Below are 21,186 nucleotides of genomic sequence, written 5' to 3'. Positions count from 1 at the left end.
AGATCACAGGCTGGTACTGCTCTTCACTACCGTTGCGCACGGTCACTTTATGCGGCGTATTTTAAATTCAATTTCTGCGATAATTATGACTCTGTGGTGTAAATTACTTCGCATCGTGCATCTTACTGGCCTGCTAACAGTTTTATAGGAAGAAAACTGGGTGTTAAAAGTGACTTCTGTGCTACTTTAACTTGAACTTAACGCTTAACTCAGCTTCACTATGAGGCCCGGTTTCACCAACGCAGATTAACACTTGAACCGAGATCAAAGGTCCCTTAACTTCAATTTAACACTTAACTGTGGTTCACAAAAGGGAGTTATTGTTACTGAAACATTAATCACGTCACCAACTACCATTTACAAAAAAGAATTCAGCACTAACTTCAAGTTTTAACAACAGTTGATCTTGCTTCAAGGTTAACCAGCGTTGGTGAAACTGGGCCTAAAGCGAGTTGTTGTTACTCGCTGAAACATTCGTCCCGTCACCAACTAACATTTGTAAAAAAGGATTGAGCGCTAGCTTAAAGATTTATACCCCTGCCACACGGGCAGTTTTCAATGCTCATTTAATTCAACGGTCATTGAACACGCACGTGGCGCCACCAAGCGTGTAACGTGTCAACTTCGCAAAAAGCATTGGATCCAACGCTCCCTGAAAGGTTGACACGTTACACCCTAGATGGCGCTACGCGCGTGTTCAATGATGATTGGTTTCAATGATCACTGAAGGGTGCACGTGTGGCAGGGGTATTAGAAACCTTTAATCCCGGTTCAAAGTGAACCAGCATTGGTGAAATATGGTGGCGGTGATGGCGCTGAAGGGGCTCGCCGCTGTCGGCCTCACAGAGGTTGGCAACTTCCCGAGACTAGCAGCCATGCCCGTACCATAGCGTGAAACTTGGGAACAGAGACATGCAAGTCGAAAGCGCTTTTAGCGACTAGGTTTATTTTCACAGACACATTCACCTTTTAAAACCTAGAGCTAGGGTAGGGGAAAGGGTGGTCGATACTGTTATCACTTTCATTTACGTAAAGAGCTTCCGGAATCTCCCTCCCACTTCTATCAGGGTGGAAGGCTAAGGCTTGCACCCGAGATAGTTGGGCCTCGCACTTGCATGACAGCACATGCAAACTCAAGGCCGCTAGATTGTTATTCATCCTGATGGAGCATGTGTGCTCTCTTTCTTTCATTGACACAACAGCCTGTTTGGCTGACGTAGCTGCGGCGACATGCTAGTGGAACGTTGCGCAGTCAACCCTCAATTTGGTTTCAACGACCCTCGTGTGTTCCTCAGAAAATCATTCGTAAGACGAGGGATTCATAAATCGAGGTGCACAGTGAGTGGGGGGAATCGGAAAGTCTTAGAATGACAGGAACTATACATTGTGACATTTTACGACATTTATTTACTTTACAGTTAGTGGAGCTCGTTATTTATTGCTGAAAATAGCGGCTCGAAATGGCGATCTGTGTCGTTGAACTCTCCACTGGCAGTTTTGTTGAGGAGAGACGTAAGCGGTCTTAAAGCTTACCTCGTTGCTCCTATCATCGAGGTTTTTTTTTATCACATTCTGCGTATGGTTCCGTGCTGATCCAGCTGCTTCCAACAGAAGATATTTCGATTGTCACCCGCGGTCGGTGTGCCGATCTCCTGCGCTTCGACCCTCGCAACGTGCCCTTTGCGACTTTAAGCCGCTAGCACGCCACAACGACAAAGTTCACTTTCTTATCTTTCGGCCTCCAGAGCCTCCCTACGTCTGACACAGGTCGTCCTCTAGGCCAGTGGTTCCCAAAGTGTGGTCCGCGGACCCCCGGGGGTACCCGAGAGTGTTCGTGGGGGTCCGCGACGACCGAAGACAGCCCGAAGACCGTCTTGGCGAGTGCTGGTCACGTCATCTCTGACGGGGACGCGCGAATCTAAATCGAAATATGAAATCGAAATATACTGCCTTCTCATTTCCTGCATGGCGGTGCCTTGTTCGTTTGTTTTTCCTTTTCTTTCTTCACGTCCCTTATTTATGTCGACATGAATCGTACTTAACGGAAGTCCTCGAGTGGGTTCTCAGTAGTTTTTGGGGTCCGACACAACGAGAAGTTTGGGAAACGCTGCCCTAGGCCTCCCTATGTCCGACAAAATGTTGTTCCACTGGCAGGCAACTATTGGAAATACACAGGGAGCAAATTCCCTACATCAGACACTTCCATGCTTCAGAAGTGTGGCAGGGTTTTCCATGCTAAGTTAGACAACAACAACTTTATTTTTAAGATGAGGAATGGGGAGTGTAATGTTAGACAAAAATGCGATGTTCCTGGTGTTAAAAAGGCCTAAGACAAGTCAATACTTTTATGACCTTTGCCTTTTATCTCTCTCAAGTAATTTATGGGCTTTTTTGTAGGACTATAGGAATCTCTTGTCAGTCCTGGTCGTTGCCCAGTTTCAGACAGTTTTCGACACTTGCGTTCAGTTTGCTTAGAACCCATGAACAACGCACTGTACCAAAGCCCCCAAGAAAGTGCTCTATAACCAGTATCGCAATGGCGAAGCAGAGGCAGATCAAGATCCCGACTTCTTTTTTTGGGGTGCGGGTGGGGGAGACAGGGAGACCTGATGTTTAAACTAATGTTTTGGCGTAGGGGAGGTCTCGCCCTAGTTGTTAAAGGAAGCAAAGGGCTAATTTCCATACAGGCTATCCACTGAAGGGTGTTGCCGCAGAAGGTTTCCTGTGGAGCTACAACACTCTAGCCTGCACTAAAATTGGCATGAATCGCTTTCATTTCGTTTTCAGGGTGTTTCACCCAACAGGATAAAAAATTTTATGAAAAAAACCTTCTTCTCTGATCATTGTGGGGTCAACGCTATTTATCTCGCAGGAGATTTTGCCATTACTTCTGTGCACATTCATCAAATTTTATTCGTGAGAAATTGAATTTCCCCAATCGACTATCAAAATTTTCAAAAGCCAAACTCACCTTTTTCTTTTTGTTTTTATTATTATGATTATTATTATTATTATGTATTTATTTATTTATTTACAGAAACATAGTGCTGCACATCGGTTTATGCCATTGCATTGCAAAATACATTACCTACGACTTTGGTACCACATAAAAAAAAATTGCGAAGGTTGTTGCAGAAAAGTAATTTTTAATACCATTTTTTATCACATTAAATGAAACACCCAAGTAAGAATCAGTGCTGAAGCTCCAAGACACGGCCTCAACACTCCTCCGTTTGGCTCCCTCCTCATGCATCCTTTGTCAACAATCCTGTCTGGCACGACGGTTTAGCTGAGGAGCTTCAGCTAAAGCTTACTCGTCCTCAAAAAGGATATTCGTTACAACTGACCCACAATTCACAACCGGCAAAGTCCGAGCTATATGCCTTGCTGCGATGCAACAGAATCGACTGCTCTGTTTCACATATTTAGTTGGTGCTGTGTCTCGGACTTCATTTGAACTTCTCGGTTCTGTTTTCTCTCGAACGCTCCATATAAGTGAGGCGCACCCCCGGACCTTGCGCTGTCAACGTTTGACCGATAAATGAGAAGATATCGCACAGTCACTAGATCACGACGCTCGCGTGCACTAGAAAAGAAACGATATGACATACGTATACGCTCATTCAAAGCTGTACCCAGCGTTTGAGAAGCTGCACGACGAAAATTGTAAATTGCAATCCGAGAAATCCGTCTGCTAGCTCTTGGTCCACGCGGAACTCTGTATCATGCAGCGAGTGAAGAAAGAACATACCACACATTTAAGTTTGTGCATTTTTGTCCCGATATAGATCATCATCTTCTGAAGCTGGAATCAACGAAGTCTATGACGTTCAATTGCTCAATAAAGTGTTGGTGACACACAAGGCCGAGTTATTTGCCATTATGAAGTTATGAAGTAAGGAGCAGCGGAGGCGGGGCTAGCGGTATCGTGCGGCGTTTAGCGTGAATCGTGAATGGTACATACGATCGGTACTACAATGGTACTAATCAAATGGTGGCCTCTAAAGCTTTTCTATAGAGATTTTCGCCTAGAAACCCCATACTTCCGCTAAAGTATGGGGCAAAACTCCATTAAAGTGGAAATATTATTTGCAGGCTCGACGATTCTGGCACCAGAGGCCTGCACCTTACTTCCTCATAAAACTCACCAACCATGGAGGAAAGAAACCTAAGGAGCTAAGGAGGGAGTGTGTCTCGCCGAACGGGACGGCGGAGGACGGGGAGGGGGTTCCCCGGCAGCCATGTTCGTTGGTCAAGCAAGCCTCCTCTCTCACCTCTCCGTCTCCTCGCCCGCGTACATGTGATATTGTAAACATTGGCGCCGCGCCGGCCGCTCTTCAATCGCTTGCGTTGCAACACGGCTGTCTCCGTTGTTTCGTTTTGAGTGTCCGGTTGAAGCAGCGAACCGAAAGTGCATGCAGTCTCGCCAGCATGCCGAGCTGTTTCGTACCCGGCTGCAAGAATCACTCAGGTCGAAGACTGGAAGGTGTCACTTTTCACAGGTGAGTGACATTTGCTTGAAACCGCAGAAAATGCGGGCCTCTAAGTAACGTCATCGTTTCTCGTGTAGGATCCCGAAAAATCAGCAGCGTCGTGCCGCCTGGCTTCACGCCTTAGGCTACCCTCCCGACCGTGAGCCGTCAAAGTACAGCTCCATATGTTCTTTGCACTTTCGAGAAGAGCATATTGACCGAACCTCGTTGAGCTCTGTTCGTTTGCGAGACGATGCCGTTCCGACTGTCGCCTATCAGTCAGAAGTAAGGACAAGAGTTTCGTGTTAACAATGCATGAAGTTCACATCTAACGACGCTATACTTTCAGCCCGTCACACCGTCACGCAGCCACTCAGCATCGCCGTATCCGGCATCAGCATCGAGCTCTGCTGCATGCTCAGCGTCTGGTTCTGAAACTGTGGACATCGGTCAGGTAGGAACGCAGCAAGACACGGAAATAACCATATCGGTATTATCAATCAAGCTGTGTGCAACATATGGCTTTCCTGTTTTGTAGATGTGGTCATGAATGAGCCGTAAGTAGGTCGTGAAGAATTGGTAACACTTTCAATAGCAATACAGGGTGTCAGCCTTTATTGGAAAACAAAGCGCTTCACAAACAGAACAATGAAGAAAACCACATGCCATGTTTGCAGTAGTTGTTACAAGGTGCTATTTGATTTTTGTTTACAACCCTCTTCGTGCGGTGTTGCTTTTCAAATAAGAGCACGCACCATGTAATATGCACGCGAGTAATGGGAGATTATAGTGTCTCCTAACGAAAAAACATTTTTGACTACAAGATGCTTCTGATTATCTGCAAGGCTCAAATCGGGCACCCAAAGTATACCTCTGATTACTTTCAATGGTGTCAATATTACTCCTGGTCGAATTTTTTACTTTCAGTCAACAACAGCTTCTCCTCCCAGCCCCGTTCCCCATCAAGCAGTTCTGCCTGTGCACGTGGAGCACAGCAGCATTCAGGTGATCAGAATGTGGCAACTGTAAATTATCACTGTGTCACGTGCCAAAAACTACCCAGAGCACCTCCACCCTTTGTCTTACCATTTATCTTTAGTTTTCTTTGAACAAATGCTAATACATAGGAACATAATTTTACATTTGCAGGAACCTCCTGAACCCCTCTGGGAATATGCAGTGGTGGGAACTGAGCCATCAACAAGCGTCGAAAAAGTGGTAATGCTTGGGACATATGCAGGCGTGGATTTAGGGAGGGGACTGCCTCCTCCCCACCCCACCCCAATACGGCTGTGTTCCCTGTGTAAAAACTGCTGGATGATACTGTGCCACAAAGCACAAAATCTCTTTAAGACTCTTCCCCATTAAACTTCCACGATTTGCATGGGTTAGCCTAGCAGATGTAGACGGGCTGAGTTAAGTGCACCCCCAACATCTGGTTGTGGTTATACCACTGGTACACATACTCTCTAGGTATACGACAATGTTAACTGTCTGCAAGGTTCAGATGAAGTTGTGGAAATGTGCTTTTCATTACTTTTGTTTTGATATCAGTAAGTCCCTGAGCGTGATTTTCAATTTTCAGTCGTCAGCAGCTTCTCTACCGAGTGACATGCGTCATCTGGCTGTGCATGTGGAGCAGAGCGACATTCAGGTAACTATACTGGGGTAGCTGAAATTGTTATCACGTCACATGCTGAGAGTTACCAGGAGCATTTACAGGGGCCTGGTGATCTCCTCTTGGAACCTGCCATGATTGGAACTGAGCTGCCAACAGATGCTGGGGAAACGGTAATGCTTGGAGCATGGACGTGTGGAACAAAGCAAAGGAACAAAACCAGCAATACTCCATGTGCAATTTTCAATTTTCAGTCAGCAGCAGCTGCTCTGCCCAGCGACGTGCAATGCATGGCACCTCCTTTTGCACATGTTGGGCCCACTGATGACCAGGCAAGTGTACACAAAGAATTAGGCTGCTGTAAATTGCTATTGTGTCACACAAGCAATTACGTAGCAACATGTGTTCATGGTACTTCTATATAAAGTTGCTGAATATCTCTTCCCAAATAGCTTATTTCAGAACATATAAATGTTTATTGAGGGAAGACAATATTGTATTTGTAGGGGACTCCTGGCCTCCTCTGGGACCCACTTGTGAGCACGGATGACATGGTACTGGGCTACTTTTCCACAGCGTTCTTCTCTCATTAATTTTTGTTCTGCTACACACTATTTTGTTTGTGAATTGAATACCCCGTGGTGTGCTGCTCATAGCACCCTTTGTACAGTCAAACTCCTTTACAACGAAACTCAGGGGACAGCGAAAATAATTCGCAGTAAAGGTATTTTCGTTAAAAAGGATGTCCATTATTGGACCTATAGGGCTCCAACGGGACTGTAAAAAAATTCGCTGTAGTGGTATTTTCGTTAAAAAGGTGTTCGCTATAAAGGAGTTTGACTGTAGTGTTCTATAATGTGGAACTCAACATCAGTGACGGTACCTACTTAGTTATCATGGACATGTGTTACATTGCAGGGCAGCACAGGGTTCCAATCGCCAGGTGAACCATATAGCCCTCCCACAGACCAAGACACAGACGTACGTTATGTTTGCATACTCTGTGCTATATGCTTCTGCTCTGCCACCCTCCTTAGCATTTTGTAGTGTGGCATTTCACATCAGTGGCAATACATACTTACTTCATTGGATGTGTGTCACATTACAGGAAAGCACAGGGTTTCAGTCACCGCAGGAACCGTATAGCCCTCCCACAGACCAAGATATGGATGTATGTTAGGTTTGCTTGCTCATGGTATGGTACAGTTATTATTAGAGCATAGTAATGCTTTTTTCAGTGATTACAGTCATGCAAGTTTTTTTCTTTTTTTTTTACAACAGGATAAACCTTGTGTAATGTTTCAATATCTACTAGACTAATGATTTGCCTTATATTTGCTCCAGTTTCAGTGGACTATTCAAGAAGCTGCTGAACCTGTGCAGCCTAGGACAAGTTCCCAGTCCCGATTGGTAAGACTTGCGGCATCAGACCACATAAGCTGTCATGGTATTAACTTAATTATGGCCTGAGGTTTTGGGGTAAAACTGAAATCTCTATTTCTATACCCTGTTCTAGTCGTCATATACAGATTATAATTTCAGCCTTGTTTCACCAAACCAAGCAATCAGCATGAAACTATAGACAGTTATCTCTAGCTTGTTGTTATTGTTGCGAATTCGATTCGCAACAATAATAAGCCCAGCTTTTTATCCCTGACCTTAGTAGTGGGTGTAATCGTTTATCCCGAGATTCATAAATTTAAGCATGCAAGTATAAAACTTTATGTTTGCAGTGAATTTCAAATAATATATCCTGAATACTTCTGGCCAAAATGTATTGCATGAAGGTAACACACTTAGCCAGCAACTGTTAATTGTGCTGAGTGTGTTCATAGCATGCCAACATTGTTGTGATTTGCATGGTTGATTCTTTTCTACACTAACTATAGTCGTCTTGATGACTGTTCTGTGCATGTATGAATATGGAATCAATAAATGAATTTACTGGAAGATTCTGTGTTTCTGCTCCTTTGGAAACTCATGCAAGTAACTGTAAAACCCTTTATTTGCACGCAACCAAAATTTTTGCAAAGTTCGCGAACATATCATACATTCAGAAAAATACTAAATGTGTGAAATCTGGAGTCCGCAAAATTACCTGTTGTGGCCCATTTGCGAACAATTGGGGTGCGAAAATGAAGGGTTTTACAGTAGCATGAGGAAGCCTGTGACACTCTTTCTACGCTCAGAAATAGCATAGTATCCTGCAACCACGAGTGCATCACTGTATTTTGCTCTGGGCAGGCACTTTACTGTGCCTTTTACCTGCCGATATTTCTGGAGAAGCATAAGACAGAGACAGTGAACCTAACATTCATCTTCACAATTGTATTGAGCAAGTAATTCCACTTATCACATGGCGGAGCCAGTTTACGTGGTACTTTCAGAAGTCCACGTGCATTTCTTGGGACCCAGGAGAAACACGACTTGTAAATGGCAGCAAGGTGCCTCCATAGGTATTCACTGTCTCGTGTCACCATCAAATACATCAGCATTGATACTTCCACTATAATCATTATAATGAAAGTTACAAAATGAGTTTCGTGAATTGCAAAACAAAAAATACATAGAATCAGTTCAGGTTACGTGCAACATCACGTAAGTGGTCCCATACTGATGAGGTGCACCATCATTTCTTAAAGGTGGGGTGTACCTTAAATGAAACACCCTCTATATGTGGAACAAGTGGTAGCTGTGCATCTACTTAATGGGTTCCAGTAACTCCCAGAGAAGCAGGTTCCAGAGTACTGATAACATATTAGCTTGTCTCGCCTTTGCTGCGTGATGATGCACTATTTGATATTTTACTTCCTATGTGTGATGAGGCCAGTCTTATCAGGTCTTGTTGTGAACATCTGCATTGTGTCACTTGGACGACACTGAGTTACATGAACTTCTTTTATTGCCTTCCCTGTTTACGCTCTAGGGAATGGTCGTGCGACTGGATTTGACCAATAGCTGTTGGAAGAGCAAAGGGAAAAGCTTGATGTACTCTGAAACTTGTTTCTACTGTATTCTAGGTGCCACTACTCTGTAGTTACTGCAGGGTACATTAAAGGAATATGAATCCAAATTCCAACGAACAAAGTTCTCTATGTTGTTATCCTAGGCTATCCCCCATGTCGACACCCCAGAGAAGGCATTTCTTAGAGCCAGAGTGAAGTGGTACACACAACAGCAAACAAAGAGCAGAAAACAGATAAAGAGACTACAGCAGGCTCAACGTAGACTTAAGAAGCGTAACGCTCTACTGAAAGATGTAATCAGAGACTTGAAGAGACAAAACATATTGCTTGAAGAAAGTGCCACCATTCTGGAAAACTTGGGAGCAGCCAATCAGCAACTTTTGAAGAGACAAATTGCAAAATCTAAAGGAAAACCTTTGCCAAAACAGTATTCTCCTGAGCTCAGAGCATTCGCACTGACACTTCACTTTTACTCCCCACGAGCATACAGCTATGTCCGGAGTGTCTTTGACACTTGTCTGCCACATCCTAAGACACTTGCAAAGTGGTACCAGACTGTAGATGGGAAGCCAGGCTTTTCAAAGGAAGCATTAGCAGCACTCAAAATGAAAGTACAAGCTAATACAGAACATGGAATTGCCACCACGTGCAGCATGATGGTTGATGAGATGTCCATTCGTCAGCAGCTCGAGTGGGATGGGAAGAAATTCCAAGGGTACGTGGACATGGGTACAGGCACAGAAGGAGATTGTTTGCCACTGGCTAAAGCAGCATTCGTAATTATGGTTGTAGCAATAAATGGACGATGGAAGTTGCCAGTCGGCTACTTTCTTGTCGACGGCCTTGATGGTGAACAACGCTCCAGTCTAGTCTCCCAAGCTCTCGTTCAGGCACACGATAGTGGGGCAACCATTGTTTCGCTTACCTGTGATGGTGCACCTGCAAACTTTGCCATGTTCCGGAGCCTTGGTTGTGATTTCAGTAATACAGAGAGACTAAAGACAACATTTCCTCATCCATGCACCAACCAGCCAATTGCAGCATTCATGGACCCTTGTCATATGCTCAAGCTGGTTAGAAATACACTGTGTGATAAGAAGGCCTTCATAGATCCAAATGGCAAGATGATAGCATGGCACTTCATAGACAAGTTGCACCAAATACAAAGGGACCAAGGCCTCCACCTAGCAAATCGTTTGCGAGCAGCCCACATTAATTGGCACAAACAACCCATGAAAGTGAGCTTGGCAGCACAGGTCATGAGTGCCTCAGTAGCAGACGCTTTGGCCGAGTGCCGCACCAGCCATGTGGAAGGTTTTGTGGGATCGGAAGCAACGGAGCAATTCCTGCGGCACATCAATGACATATTCGATGTGCTCAATTCCCGAAGTATTCATCAGAAGCATTGGAAGAAGCCCGTAACCAGCGACAACGTCAACAGAGTAAGAGGCCTATTTAACATAGTTGACCAGTACTTATCGAAGCTGAGGGAGTACAGAAATGGCCCAATGCTGCTCAACACAAACCGAAAAACTGGATTTTTAGGATTCAAGATCTCCATGAAAAGTCTGCTGGATTTATATGAAGAAACAGTAATTAGGAAGAACATGCTGAAATACATACCAGCACACAAGATATGCCAGGACCATTTGGAGTTGTTCTTCGGTGCAATTAGGTCATATGGAAGGCAAAATGACAATCCAAATGCACGGCAGTTCTGCGCTGCATTTAAGCGGATGATAATTCAGAATGAAATAAGAGATGTAACGACAGGGAACTGTTTACCACTAGAATCTGTATCCATCCTGAGTGTCACAAGTGCAACGATGCCCTCACCTGAGGAAGTGATCAACATTACCGCACCGCGAAGACAACTGCTATCCAATTCTGAAGAAGCATCGGGAGCCAGTGAACTTGATCATGATTACTGCCCTGACCCAGGCAGGATAACTGATATTGCAGGACGAGCCGTCACATACATCGCAGGATTTGTTGTACGCCACTTACAACGATCATTGCTGTGTAGCACCTGTTCCGACGTTCTCACTGCAACATCCACTGAGCTGCCAGCATATTCACTGATTCGTCGCAAAAGCAGAGGAGGGCTGCTGTACCCATCTGAGGGCGTACTCAGGATCACAAGAAAATGCGAGCAGGCTCTTCGTATTGTCATGGCCCGCAATGAGCTAGCAAAGAAAAATATTGTGCAAGTTATGATCAGTGAAGTAGTTCAGGACCTCAAGGACAAGGAGCTCTTTCCATCTGTCCATGAGCACATGTTCGAGATGTCACCAATGGACAACCACCTTGTTCACCTGATCAGAGCAATTGCGCAAAGATATATAAACGTAAGACTACATCACGCAAGCAAGGAGGTGTCACGAAACCTGCACGTCTCTAGGGTACGCCAGATGTTCACAAAATTGACTAAATTTAAGGGACAGTGACTGTACCACCATAGTAGCGTGTTATTCCTGCAAGCCAAGGCTACGTGAGTCAAGTCACCAGTGAATGTGTCCCTTTTACTCCTTACTCTCTTTGTTTCGTGTGCCAAATCTATTTACTCACTAAACTTTTGTCTTCGCCGAGGTGTGCGAACGTGAGAGCCAAATATTGTATCGTATATTGTATCACATCTCCCGCCTCGAAGGGACGTTCTTTGGAGTCGGTATCTCACCACAACATTTTATATGACGTTTATAATTTGAAAGTAACCATCAGTCTTTGACAGAGCAGGCAATTAAACAGAGCCAAATATTTGGTGAAATGCAGTGTTGTTCTATTACCGAACTAAACTAAATGCACAACTCGAAAGGTAACCAAGAAGCGGACTGTCACACTGACTACCTCAGGAAAAATGCACACAACGCTGTTACGGGCCGCAGTTTCAAGCTGACACAAACAAAATCTGTGAAATCACTGAAATATATGCACTGTTCGTCTGCTACGCACTCCGACTATTGTTTGACAAACAGACATGGCGTCGCCTCTGGGTGCATGCGCCCCTCAAACTTCCATTGGTACTTCGTGAAAAGCAACGTCACTTCCGGCACACCCCACGCTGCGCTTCCGCCACACTTTGTTCAAGCGAGGAAATACGGTGCGCTCCCTCCTTAGCTTTCTTTCCTCCATGTCACCAACTCACTCCTCGCTGAGGAGGAATCAGCTGCTCTTGCAGAGCAAAACTGGAACAGCAACCCGTAGATTGTGCAAACGTTGTTGTCGTGTATGTGTGTGTGTGTGCATTGTGCGGATGCAGTTAATATAGTTGTCCGTGAGGGAAACGGTAATCAGTGCACAAATTAAAAAATGTCTGGCAAACGGAAAGTCAGTCCCGTGAAGGACTTTTTCGCAGGTGGTTTTGGAGGCATCTGCCTAATTTTCGCGGGACATCCACTGGATACTATAAAGGTAGCTGTAGCAGTTGCATGTGACCGGTTTGTGACAAAATAAAACTTTTCTTGAACTTCGTTTCATACCATATATGCAGTGTGAGTAAAACTAAGTAAAAGAAGTGCAATGAAATCACTGAAAACACTGGCATTTTCCTGTATGGCACGCAATTAATATCTACGGGGAAATTTCACTTCTACGATATTTGATATTCCGATTCCCATGACCTGTCTTTTGTAAACTTACGGGTGAGTGACATGCAAGAAAAAGACGAAAGAGAAGGAGGCGATAACGTTGTGATATCACTGTACGTACTGGCAAGCAAGTGGACGCGATAGACATTCCTAGTGTACCATTATGGGGAAACAAACGGTTAGTCCAATCAAGGATTTCATTGCCGGTGGATTCGGTGGAGTATGCACCATCATCAGTGGCCATCCGATGGATACGATTAAGGTACGGTGTACCTTCCGGGTGTACCTTCCGCTACCACCTCCTGTTGACGCAACTGCGATGTAACTGAACATCTGAGGCGATATTTCGATGCATTTTGTGTTGCAATTCTTCGTAATTATACCTCATAGTCGTCCCTGCTGTCCGCTCTCCGTCTGTCCACTTTTGTACGCCGCTCATATAGCCACAGTTGCTTCGTGGCGCTAACACGAAACTTAAAATATAATATACCTCGCACAAACGTTCTAGCAGCGAGAGCCGCTTGTGAAACATTGGAGTGAAAGTGGAAGTATCAACACATTCATTCATAGGTATATACTCTGACCTTTGGGTGAAAACGATTGTTACATGTGCAATGACGCAACAAATGCAAAAATTTACAGAATGAGAAAACGAAATAACCATGGTGGGCTAGGGGACGTGGACAGACGCGGACACTTGAGGGCTCTTTAATGGGAACCAAAATCTCAATTCAATTCAATTCTTTATTTTTCCAAACAAGTTGGTGGGGAGGTCATGCAAAAGGCTGCTAGTGTGCAGCTTGACGCGGCCCGACCTCCTGAACCAAAATCTCTGCACGTGATGCACTGTATTTGTCTGTGGCTTAGCGCCGAGTTGCTGGCGTCTCTGACCAGGTTGAAACTGGTAAACTTGGGATAAGTAGACGGACATCATCCGCATGGGCATTTCCAGGATTTTTTCAATTGGGGGGGGGGGGGGGCAAGCATGTAAACCCGACCCCCCTTTTTTTTTTCTGTAGGCAGACGTGTGGGTGCCCAGAGGTTCCTATTATGACATCTGAGAATAATCATTATGACTAAACAGTGCACTATTTTGACAAGCAACCTTCGAGTTCCAGGGGGGGGGGAAGCATGACCCCCCTCCCCTTGCCCCCCTCTCGGTACACCCATGAGCATCCTCAATTTCCCAATTGTCCATCATAGAAGTATATGTCGTAGTGCAATACATCTGTGTGCACATGGGCAGAGCAACACAAAGCGCAGAAATCTGCGCTCATAGCCTTCCTGTAGATGTTTGGATGAATAAGTTTAGCCTCGATCACTTGGATGGTAGAGTGCGAAACATGTGCGGATGGAAACAGGGGAAGGAGTCGGGACAAAGCAGTGACAAAGCAGGATGCTCTACCATCCAAATGAATTGGTATTAACTAGCCCAGTTTCTCGTTCTAATGCTTGAAGATCACAGCCATGAATAATGGTTGACAATCATGCTCAGAGAATTCTAACCAAGCCCCATAAATATTGTAATGTAAGCTTTGACAGCCTCGCAGACTAGCGCACCCATGGGCGACGTGCAATGCCCTCCTTTGCACCTGTATACTTCTCAGCATTATAGATAGCCCACGCTGTGGTTTTTCTTCGACTACAGTGAGAAAAATCTGCTTTAAGGTAAAGCCATAATGATTGTCGTATCATACTATAAGAGACTGCTTAATGTAGCTTGAGTCTTGCAGCTAAAGTCTTGCGCATGAGTACTGCGGATTGAGTGTGGAAAAATAACTTCTTCAGGAGTATTGCCATGACGACTCTGATACATGGGCCTAATGATGGCCATTTTATTTATGTACCACTGTAGCACCAGCGTTGGTAGAAGCATCAAAGGTTCAGGGAGAGAGGCATGACAATTTCTCTTTGCATCAGATGCATGTGCGATCCTCTGACACAATTTCCAGCCTTGTCGTGTTTAGAAAACTGTTGCAATGAAATGTTCGAATGGAGCTGACGACAAGAAAAATTAAAATGAAAAGACTATTTCCATCTAGTATGCACCTTACAACCCTTCTCATGTCCTCGCATCACCGGACACGTAATTATGAGAATAAAGTGGCTTCAGTGGGGGCCTTTGGCTGCAGGACGCATACGCCCTTGCCCTTATTGTGACAGGGGTGTCAGTATATATGGGATTTACCGTCCATACTGCGAAAAGTACATCTAGTATGGATTCATGCTTTATGAAAAGAATGGACGACCTCAAGAAATCCCAAAATGTTGCTTAGCGCAGCTTGGAACTGTGGGAGCTCACTAATGCGAAAGAAACGGGTGGCCTCCAAAGTATATTTCGATTTCTCCCCTACCGGTCCATTGTCCACGACGTGTCAAGGCAACACTACCTAGACACAGAAAGCCTGCGCGCTCGTCGACGTGAGTCAGCCAATCAGGGTCGTGTTTTCAACGGCCGTAGCCAATCACGAACATGCTTTCAGCGGTCGTGGCCATGGAGAAGAACCACCGTGGTCTGCAAGTTGTGATTGAACGTCCCCACGCAGTAAATGGGAAAACTTAAAGAAAAAGTGCAAAACGGTCTCAGTCTTTCTCAGAACTGATTTTCTGGAAGGCGTCTTGCACTTTTTGTCTAAATATTTAGGTCTGCAGGTTCCAGGTGAGCTGCAATCATTTGCGGGTTCTTGAATTCGCAGAACGATGAATTGCAGTAGCAGACGAATTCTGACTCTTAATTGAAAGAGTTAATTGAGTTACTCCTAATTGAAAGAGTTAATTTCTTAATTGAAAGCAGGCAATGCGCAGTCTTTCTCTGTCTAGGTGGTGTTGGTCAAGGTCAGCGAAAGCGAAACGTGAAGAATTATCCTTCGTTACCCCACTCAGTGAGCACCCAGGATGCAATGCGTGCGCACGGAGCACTGGGATTTTCTGAAGTCTTCTATCCACAATGTGTTGTTTAGCGTGAGGATTTAGCAAATAAGTTGTGTGAGTGTCTTTATGCGAAGCAACTGATTTTTCTTACGTAAAAGAATGTTGCCTGCAGTAAACAAAAATTCGTACGAGTGCGCACGAAGACATTAAAACTCTGTCTCGTAAGACAGTACCAGGAACCCAGCATGAGCTCCAGTCAGTGGAAACACGTAATTTTTGTGTGTGTTGTGTCGTGTAAAACACATAAAGTAAAAAGTAGATGGGTAGAAATCCAGCAAGCCAGTAGAGATGTAGGAAGGGAGTTGCCTCAGGACAGAAGCTGCCGATATTTCGAACAGAGTCTGTTCTTCTTCTGGGCACCGTCCTCATCATTGGCATGGTATTTAAAGGGTTAGGTGTGACGTGTTTAAAGGTTCATGCGAATTGTAGGTCAACGTGTGTGACGTGTTTAAGCGGCCATTCACTCCGGCCGTAGAAGCCCGTACGGACCCTTTCTTCCCTTCGGGCTGTTGACCCACAATTCGCATGCACCTTTAAACACGTCACACCTAACCCTTTAAATACCATGCCAATGATGAGGACGGTGCCCAGAAGAAGAACAGTCTCTGTTCGAAATATCGGCGGCTTCTGTCCTGAGGCAACTCCCTTCCTATAAAGTAAAAAGTGTAGTCTGGTGGTTACATCGGTAAATTGAAGTTGACATGTCGTTCATTTAGAAGTGCAGGATATTTGTCCGTGTACATGTTTCTTGCCATTTGAACGAGTGCTGCTAAAATACTGGAGTCAAACCCATAATTTGCTGACTTGGAGCAATTTGTTTTTTCTAGTAATCTTCGCTTAAGCTTCTCGTGCTTTTGTATTTCAGGTCAGGTTACAGACCATGCCGAAACCAGCACCTGGCCAACCGCCCCTTTATACGGGTACCTTTGACTGTGCCAAGAAAACTGTTGTAAAGGAAGTACGTAGCTTATTCCCATCACTTTCCAGCATTTGCGTTGTCATAGGCTTTCATGTCACAGAGTTTGTTCAAGTACCATGTCCCTTGTAGCTTAGCCACAGCATCAGGAAAAGCTGATGTCATTGTGGTTCCTGCAGGCGCTTTGAAGATATCAATTTAAAAGCAACCTTACAAAGTGATGGAAACTAACCGAGCTGAAGGTGACACACAAATGCTTCCGTTGCAGGGATGGGCAGTATTTAAATACATTGTATTTAAAATATGATTTAAAATATAAATACATGTTTTTTATATTTTGTATTTAAATACAAAGTTGAAAAATCTATTTATAATTATATTTAAATACCAATTTTTCTGGTATTTATTCTTGTAAATACTTTATAAATATTTCTAAATACAGAATATACTGACTGATATCTTAGAGTTGCCTCGCATTTGACCTTTCGGGAAGAGGGGCGAGGTTGGGGTGCAGTTATGCTTTGTTGCACTCTGGCATGTGTATGCGACAAACCATTTTAGATGGCGAGTTTTTCACTGTTTTTGCGGACAACAGTCGCGACTACCCGATTAGCTTGTTACGAATCATCTTAGTCAGATTTAATACGAACATTTGTTCATCGGCACCTGTGGAGATTCTGGTTCTCCTTTGCGAATCAGATTGTACTACCGAACAGCAGATGCCTGAAAGATGCAGTCTTCGAGAAACCTCTAATATGAAAATCGCCATGATAATCTAACAAATAAATGCTAATGTTCCTTGCTGATTTGTTGTTATGATCATCGTTATTTCTGTAATTCCAGAGGACATCTTCCGCACAGTATTTATCATAGTAGTTACGGCATTTAAATACAGTATATATATTTTGTATTTAAATACTCATGTTGAAAAGTATTTGTGAAGAATATTTAAATGCCTCTTTCAATAAAGTATTTTGTATCGATATTTAAATACCCAAGAAAATGTATTTATGCCCATCCCTGCCCTGTTGCCTAAGAAAGTCGAAACATCTATGTAAAGGCTGCTTGACAAATTTAGCTTGTCACGAATGGACCAGTATTGGCTAGTCGTTGGGAAGCGTGGTTTGCACTCTTAACTGGCAATCAATACTTGCCCCAACGTCGTTTCAACTGAGCTAGAATTTTTGTATATTCTCCAGAATGCTTCATCTGAACTGTTGCAGCTAATACTATTACATGAAGGGCCTCAAACTCCTCCTAGTTACACTAAAGGAATTTTGGGGTGAATGGGATAAATTACCTTCAGTGCACCCAAGGAAGCCCGTGTTGAGTTTCAACTAACAGAGGAACCGTTCCTGTAAAGAATAACGTCAAAATGTTGTCTCGTAATATACCATTCTTTAACGGACCAACTCTCCCGATTCCTCACTCTTATATAGGCCCCAGTTTTCAACATCAGCTGTCATGTGCTTGAAAAGGACCAATGTAGTGAGAGCTAAACATTTAATTGAAATTGAGAGGCTGTGCAATGTTATCTCACATTGCAGACATTTTATTTTCTGACTCACTGCTTTCTGCCTTATGCAAAATGCAAATACAGTAACGCAAAAAAAAAAAAGAAGAAAAGTGCAGTCCAGCTGCACAGTATATTATAGAACAATAAACCTACTGTGAATTAAGCATATCAGAAAATTGGACAGAGTGAGAGCTACCAGGCGATCTCTGATGATGTGGAGAGTCTGCCAAAGGGCTCGTCGCTCACTGAAAGTTCCTGAGAAGCTTCATTTGATGTAGACTTGTCAGCATTGTAGCAGCGGAAAAAACACTTTGTTCTCAGTGTTGTGCACATATATTTATTGGGAGCTTTATGCTTGCTGTGACAGTCATGGCTGTAGCACCAGCTTTGAAGAGCAGCACAAATAAAATGACTCTGCAGGGTAATTTCAATGATGTCTTAGCATACAAGGACATGTGCTGATTGCTAAGGTCCAGGTTCTCTGTTCTCATGCTGTTTTATCAGTGTGCTGTTCCTTGTTTCACGATATGAAAGGTAATGGGCGTACGGCATTCTCTCTTACAGGGTGTTCTGGGGTTGTACAAAGGGATGGCTGCACCCCTGGTGGGGGTGACACCAATGTTTGCAGTCTGCTTCCTTGGCTATGGGATCGGAAAGAAGATCCAGCAGAAGACTCCCGACCAGGAGCTTACGTAAGATATTAGACATTACGTCTTTCGTTAAGCTCTAATAAAAGTTTGCTTAGCAAAACTTGTCCACAGTAGGAAAAGTCACTACACAAAATCCTCCGTGGTGTTGCATAATTTTGTGCTCTTCATTGTTACGTATATCTTATCTCGCAATAAGTGTCACATGCTTGTCAAGGTTGTGGCTGAGAAAGCTAAATTGCAGAGGCTGAATCACCAAGGCAACACGACATTTACATTTACATTGCATTACACATATTAGCGGCAGCTTATGCACAATTTTTTTTCCTCACAGGCGCTTTGCGGCTTATCTGATGACTATTTTTCATTGGTCCCCATACGCCGGTTATAACGAAAGGGCCGACGGCGTCTCTGGAAGACCGCCGTCATGCCAATGCACAAACAATGCGTAACAGGTTCGCGTCCACATTCCAGTAGACTGACCTTCCTGGTGCATTCCCCCAAGCTGCTTTAACGAAAGTAGTGAAAGTGATTCGTGCCTTCTGGAAGGCCACTGACCTGTCGATCCATGAAAAACACACAACAAGGTCACAATCCGATCTTGGTAGAACACTACAGGTTTTCCCGGCGATTTTAATCCAAGTGCCAGCTAGATTAATCCACGTGCCATGCAAACTTTATGGGGCATGGATTAATTTAGCTGACACTTGGATTAAAATCACCGGGAAAACCTGTAGAACTGACCACCTCTGTTGTACATGATGTCAACGGCCGAGTATGGACTGCAGGGTTTATGGCCTTCTCTATGGTCTCCTTTGTTGAACAAATCAGTTGTGTCGTGTTGTTCGCGGCTTATCTGGCCTAAAATTCTCAAAGCGTTCCTAAAAACGGGTCCCACGGTTCATACGCAGTGCAGATTAGACGCGTGAAATTACAGTATATGTAGGGAGTGACTTTTTCGGGTTCAACACGATTCCGCCCGGTTATTCCCCCCCAAACTGACCTCCGACCAATTCGGGTTAAACCCGATATGTCCCCGAATTCCAGTCACTATGAAATCCTCAAGTGACGTTTCCACTGAAGACGAACAAAGCTCGTCACGTGTGACGCATGTAAGAATGGGTCACTTACTTTCCAAGCAATACACCCCGGTGTGTCAACACTGTCTATGCCTTCGGGGATTACCGCTGGAAGGTCACCATCTCGCAAAAATAACAACAAAAGAACAAAAAAGAGAGATTAGGAAAAGACTTAACAGACAAGAGGAGAAACAAAAACACCCGATAACACCCGAAGGTAGTACAATTATCGCCCGATTTCTCCCCGAATTACAGATTTAAAAAATAGCGCCCGATTTTTACGCCCCGAATCCGAGAAAGGCATTTAACCCGAAAAAGTCACTCCCTAAGTATATTTAGGGCCTGACTTTTTCAGGTTTTGGTATTTTTAGCCAAATTCGGGGGGTAAATATCGGGTGATATTTTTCATTCGAAAATTTGGGTGTATTCGGGTTAAATCCCGTTACGGCATATTCTGTTGTCAGGAATTCGGGTGTATTCAGGTGATTTTTTTTTTTTTTTTTTTTTTTACTAAAAATTTGTCTTAACATGGAACTTATGTTTAGCAATGTTATCAAACTTTATTTTAACGCACGCTTATGAGTGTGCCACGCGACCCGGATGTTTTCGGGTAGATTCGGGTTAAACCCCAATTTTACAGATTTCGTTCGGGGGGTAAATATCGGGCGGATACGGGTTTAACCCTAAAAAGTCAGGCCCTAAGTATATTGCATGGGATCTGATTATTAGATGCTGTTTATTCCATATGCAGCGGAACCTTCTTTTGCTTTGCACTTCCAGCCCTTTGGAAGACGCTCTCTGTGCAATGTTATACCCACAATTATTTTAGTTTACAAGAACATTCATGGGTTCATACATTGTCTTCCTCCCCCATGCCTTATGTTTGTGCTCTTTATCGTTCACTCTCTGTCTTCGTGTGTGCATATTTTTTGTGCCTCAAATGTGCAAGAATGGGCATTGGTGGAAGTGTAATGTATTTACAAGCATCGAGCCTCATGAATCCAATTATAGTGGACTCTCATTAATTCAAACTCCAGGGGACCAGTGATTTGTGTTTGAATTATCACAAGTTTGAGTTATCAGACATGCATCTACATGTATGCCACAAGAGAATATACGTCGTGGGGTCATAAGGTTGTGGTCTTGTATGCTGAAGGATAATGACATTGCTTATGGACACTGCTGATCACCTTTAATAATAAACCATATTGTTCCTCACCCCACATATAAGCCTGCTATCACTGTGCACAAACACTTTTTACCCTAAACCGTAAAGCTAGTTTTGACCCATTACTGGAAGACTTGAACTGTCTGTTGTCACAGGAGGAGTGCCTTTTCAGTATTTTAAAGTTGTGAGTTTAGTGCCAATGCAGTGCCGCTCAGTGAAAGCAACAGTGCGTTGGCTGTTTTTTGTTGCAGGAATGGTGTAAAATGGAGGAAGAAGTTTGAATTAA

General features: G+C 44.0%; 3 protein-coding genes across 4 annotated transcripts in view; 2 read left to right on the top strand and 1 right to left on the bottom strand.

Moving 5' to 3' along the window:
- Window positions 1–3,936, bottom strand: part of LOC135400227 (succinate-semialdehyde dehydrogenase, mitochondrial-like) — a 43,915-nt gene extending 39,979 nt beyond the window's left edge. Inside the window, exon 1 of the mRNA XM_064632001.1 lies at window positions 3,752–3,936. Coding sequence (XP_064488071.1) covers window positions 3,752–3,796 — 45 coding nt within the window. The 5' untranslated portion in view covers window positions 3,797–3,936. The remainder of the gene's footprint in view (window positions 1–3,751) is intronic.
- A 261-nt stretch (window positions 3,937–4,197) lies between these two features.
- On the top strand, window positions 4,198–7,851 carry LOC135399567 (uncharacterized). The gene is made up of 12 exons (XM_064631299.1): window positions 4,198–4,502; window positions 4,571–4,757; window positions 4,822–4,926; window positions 5,400–5,477; window positions 5,622–5,690; window positions 6,058–6,126; window positions 6,195–6,263; window positions 6,345–6,422; window positions 6,597–6,644; window positions 7,009–7,071; window positions 7,199–7,261; window positions 7,435–7,851. Exons 1-12 carry the CDS (start codon window positions 4,432–4,434, stop codon window positions 7,558–7,560), a joined length of 1,026 nt encoding a protein of 341 aa, XP_064487369.1. The 5' UTR covers window positions 4,198–4,431; the 3' UTR covers window positions 7,561–7,851.
- Window positions 7,852–12,164: 4,313 nt separating this feature from the next.
- LOC135400225 (mitochondrial carnitine/acylcarnitine carrier protein-like) overlaps window positions 12,165–21,186 on the top strand; it is a 28,647-nt gene continuing 19,625 nt past the window's right edge. The window contains exons 1-3 of one of the 2 annotated variants that reach the window (XM_064631996.1): window positions 12,165–12,467; window positions 16,440–16,532; window positions 18,571–18,698. In XM_064631996.1, the coding sequence (XP_064488066.1) occupies window positions 12,366–12,467; window positions 16,440–16,532; window positions 18,571–18,698 (323 nt within the window). In that variant the 5' untranslated portion in view covers window positions 12,165–12,365. Of the gene's footprint in view, window positions 12,468–12,697; window positions 12,906–16,439; window positions 16,533–18,570; window positions 18,699–21,186 lie in introns of those variants that run through there. The other variant, XM_064631997.1, reaches the window with a different exon arrangement.

This window comes from Ornithodoros turicata, chromosome 7 (assembly GCF_037126465.1).
Source record: "Ornithodoros turicata isolate Travis chromosome 7, ASM3712646v1, whole genome shotgun sequence".
Taxonomy (NCBI): Eukaryota; Metazoa; Arthropoda; class Arachnida; order Ixodida; family Argasidae; genus Ornithodoros; species Ornithodoros turicata.
The sequence above is the reverse complement of the archived record's forward strand: the minus strand, read 5'-3'. Positions and strand labels throughout refer to the sequence as shown.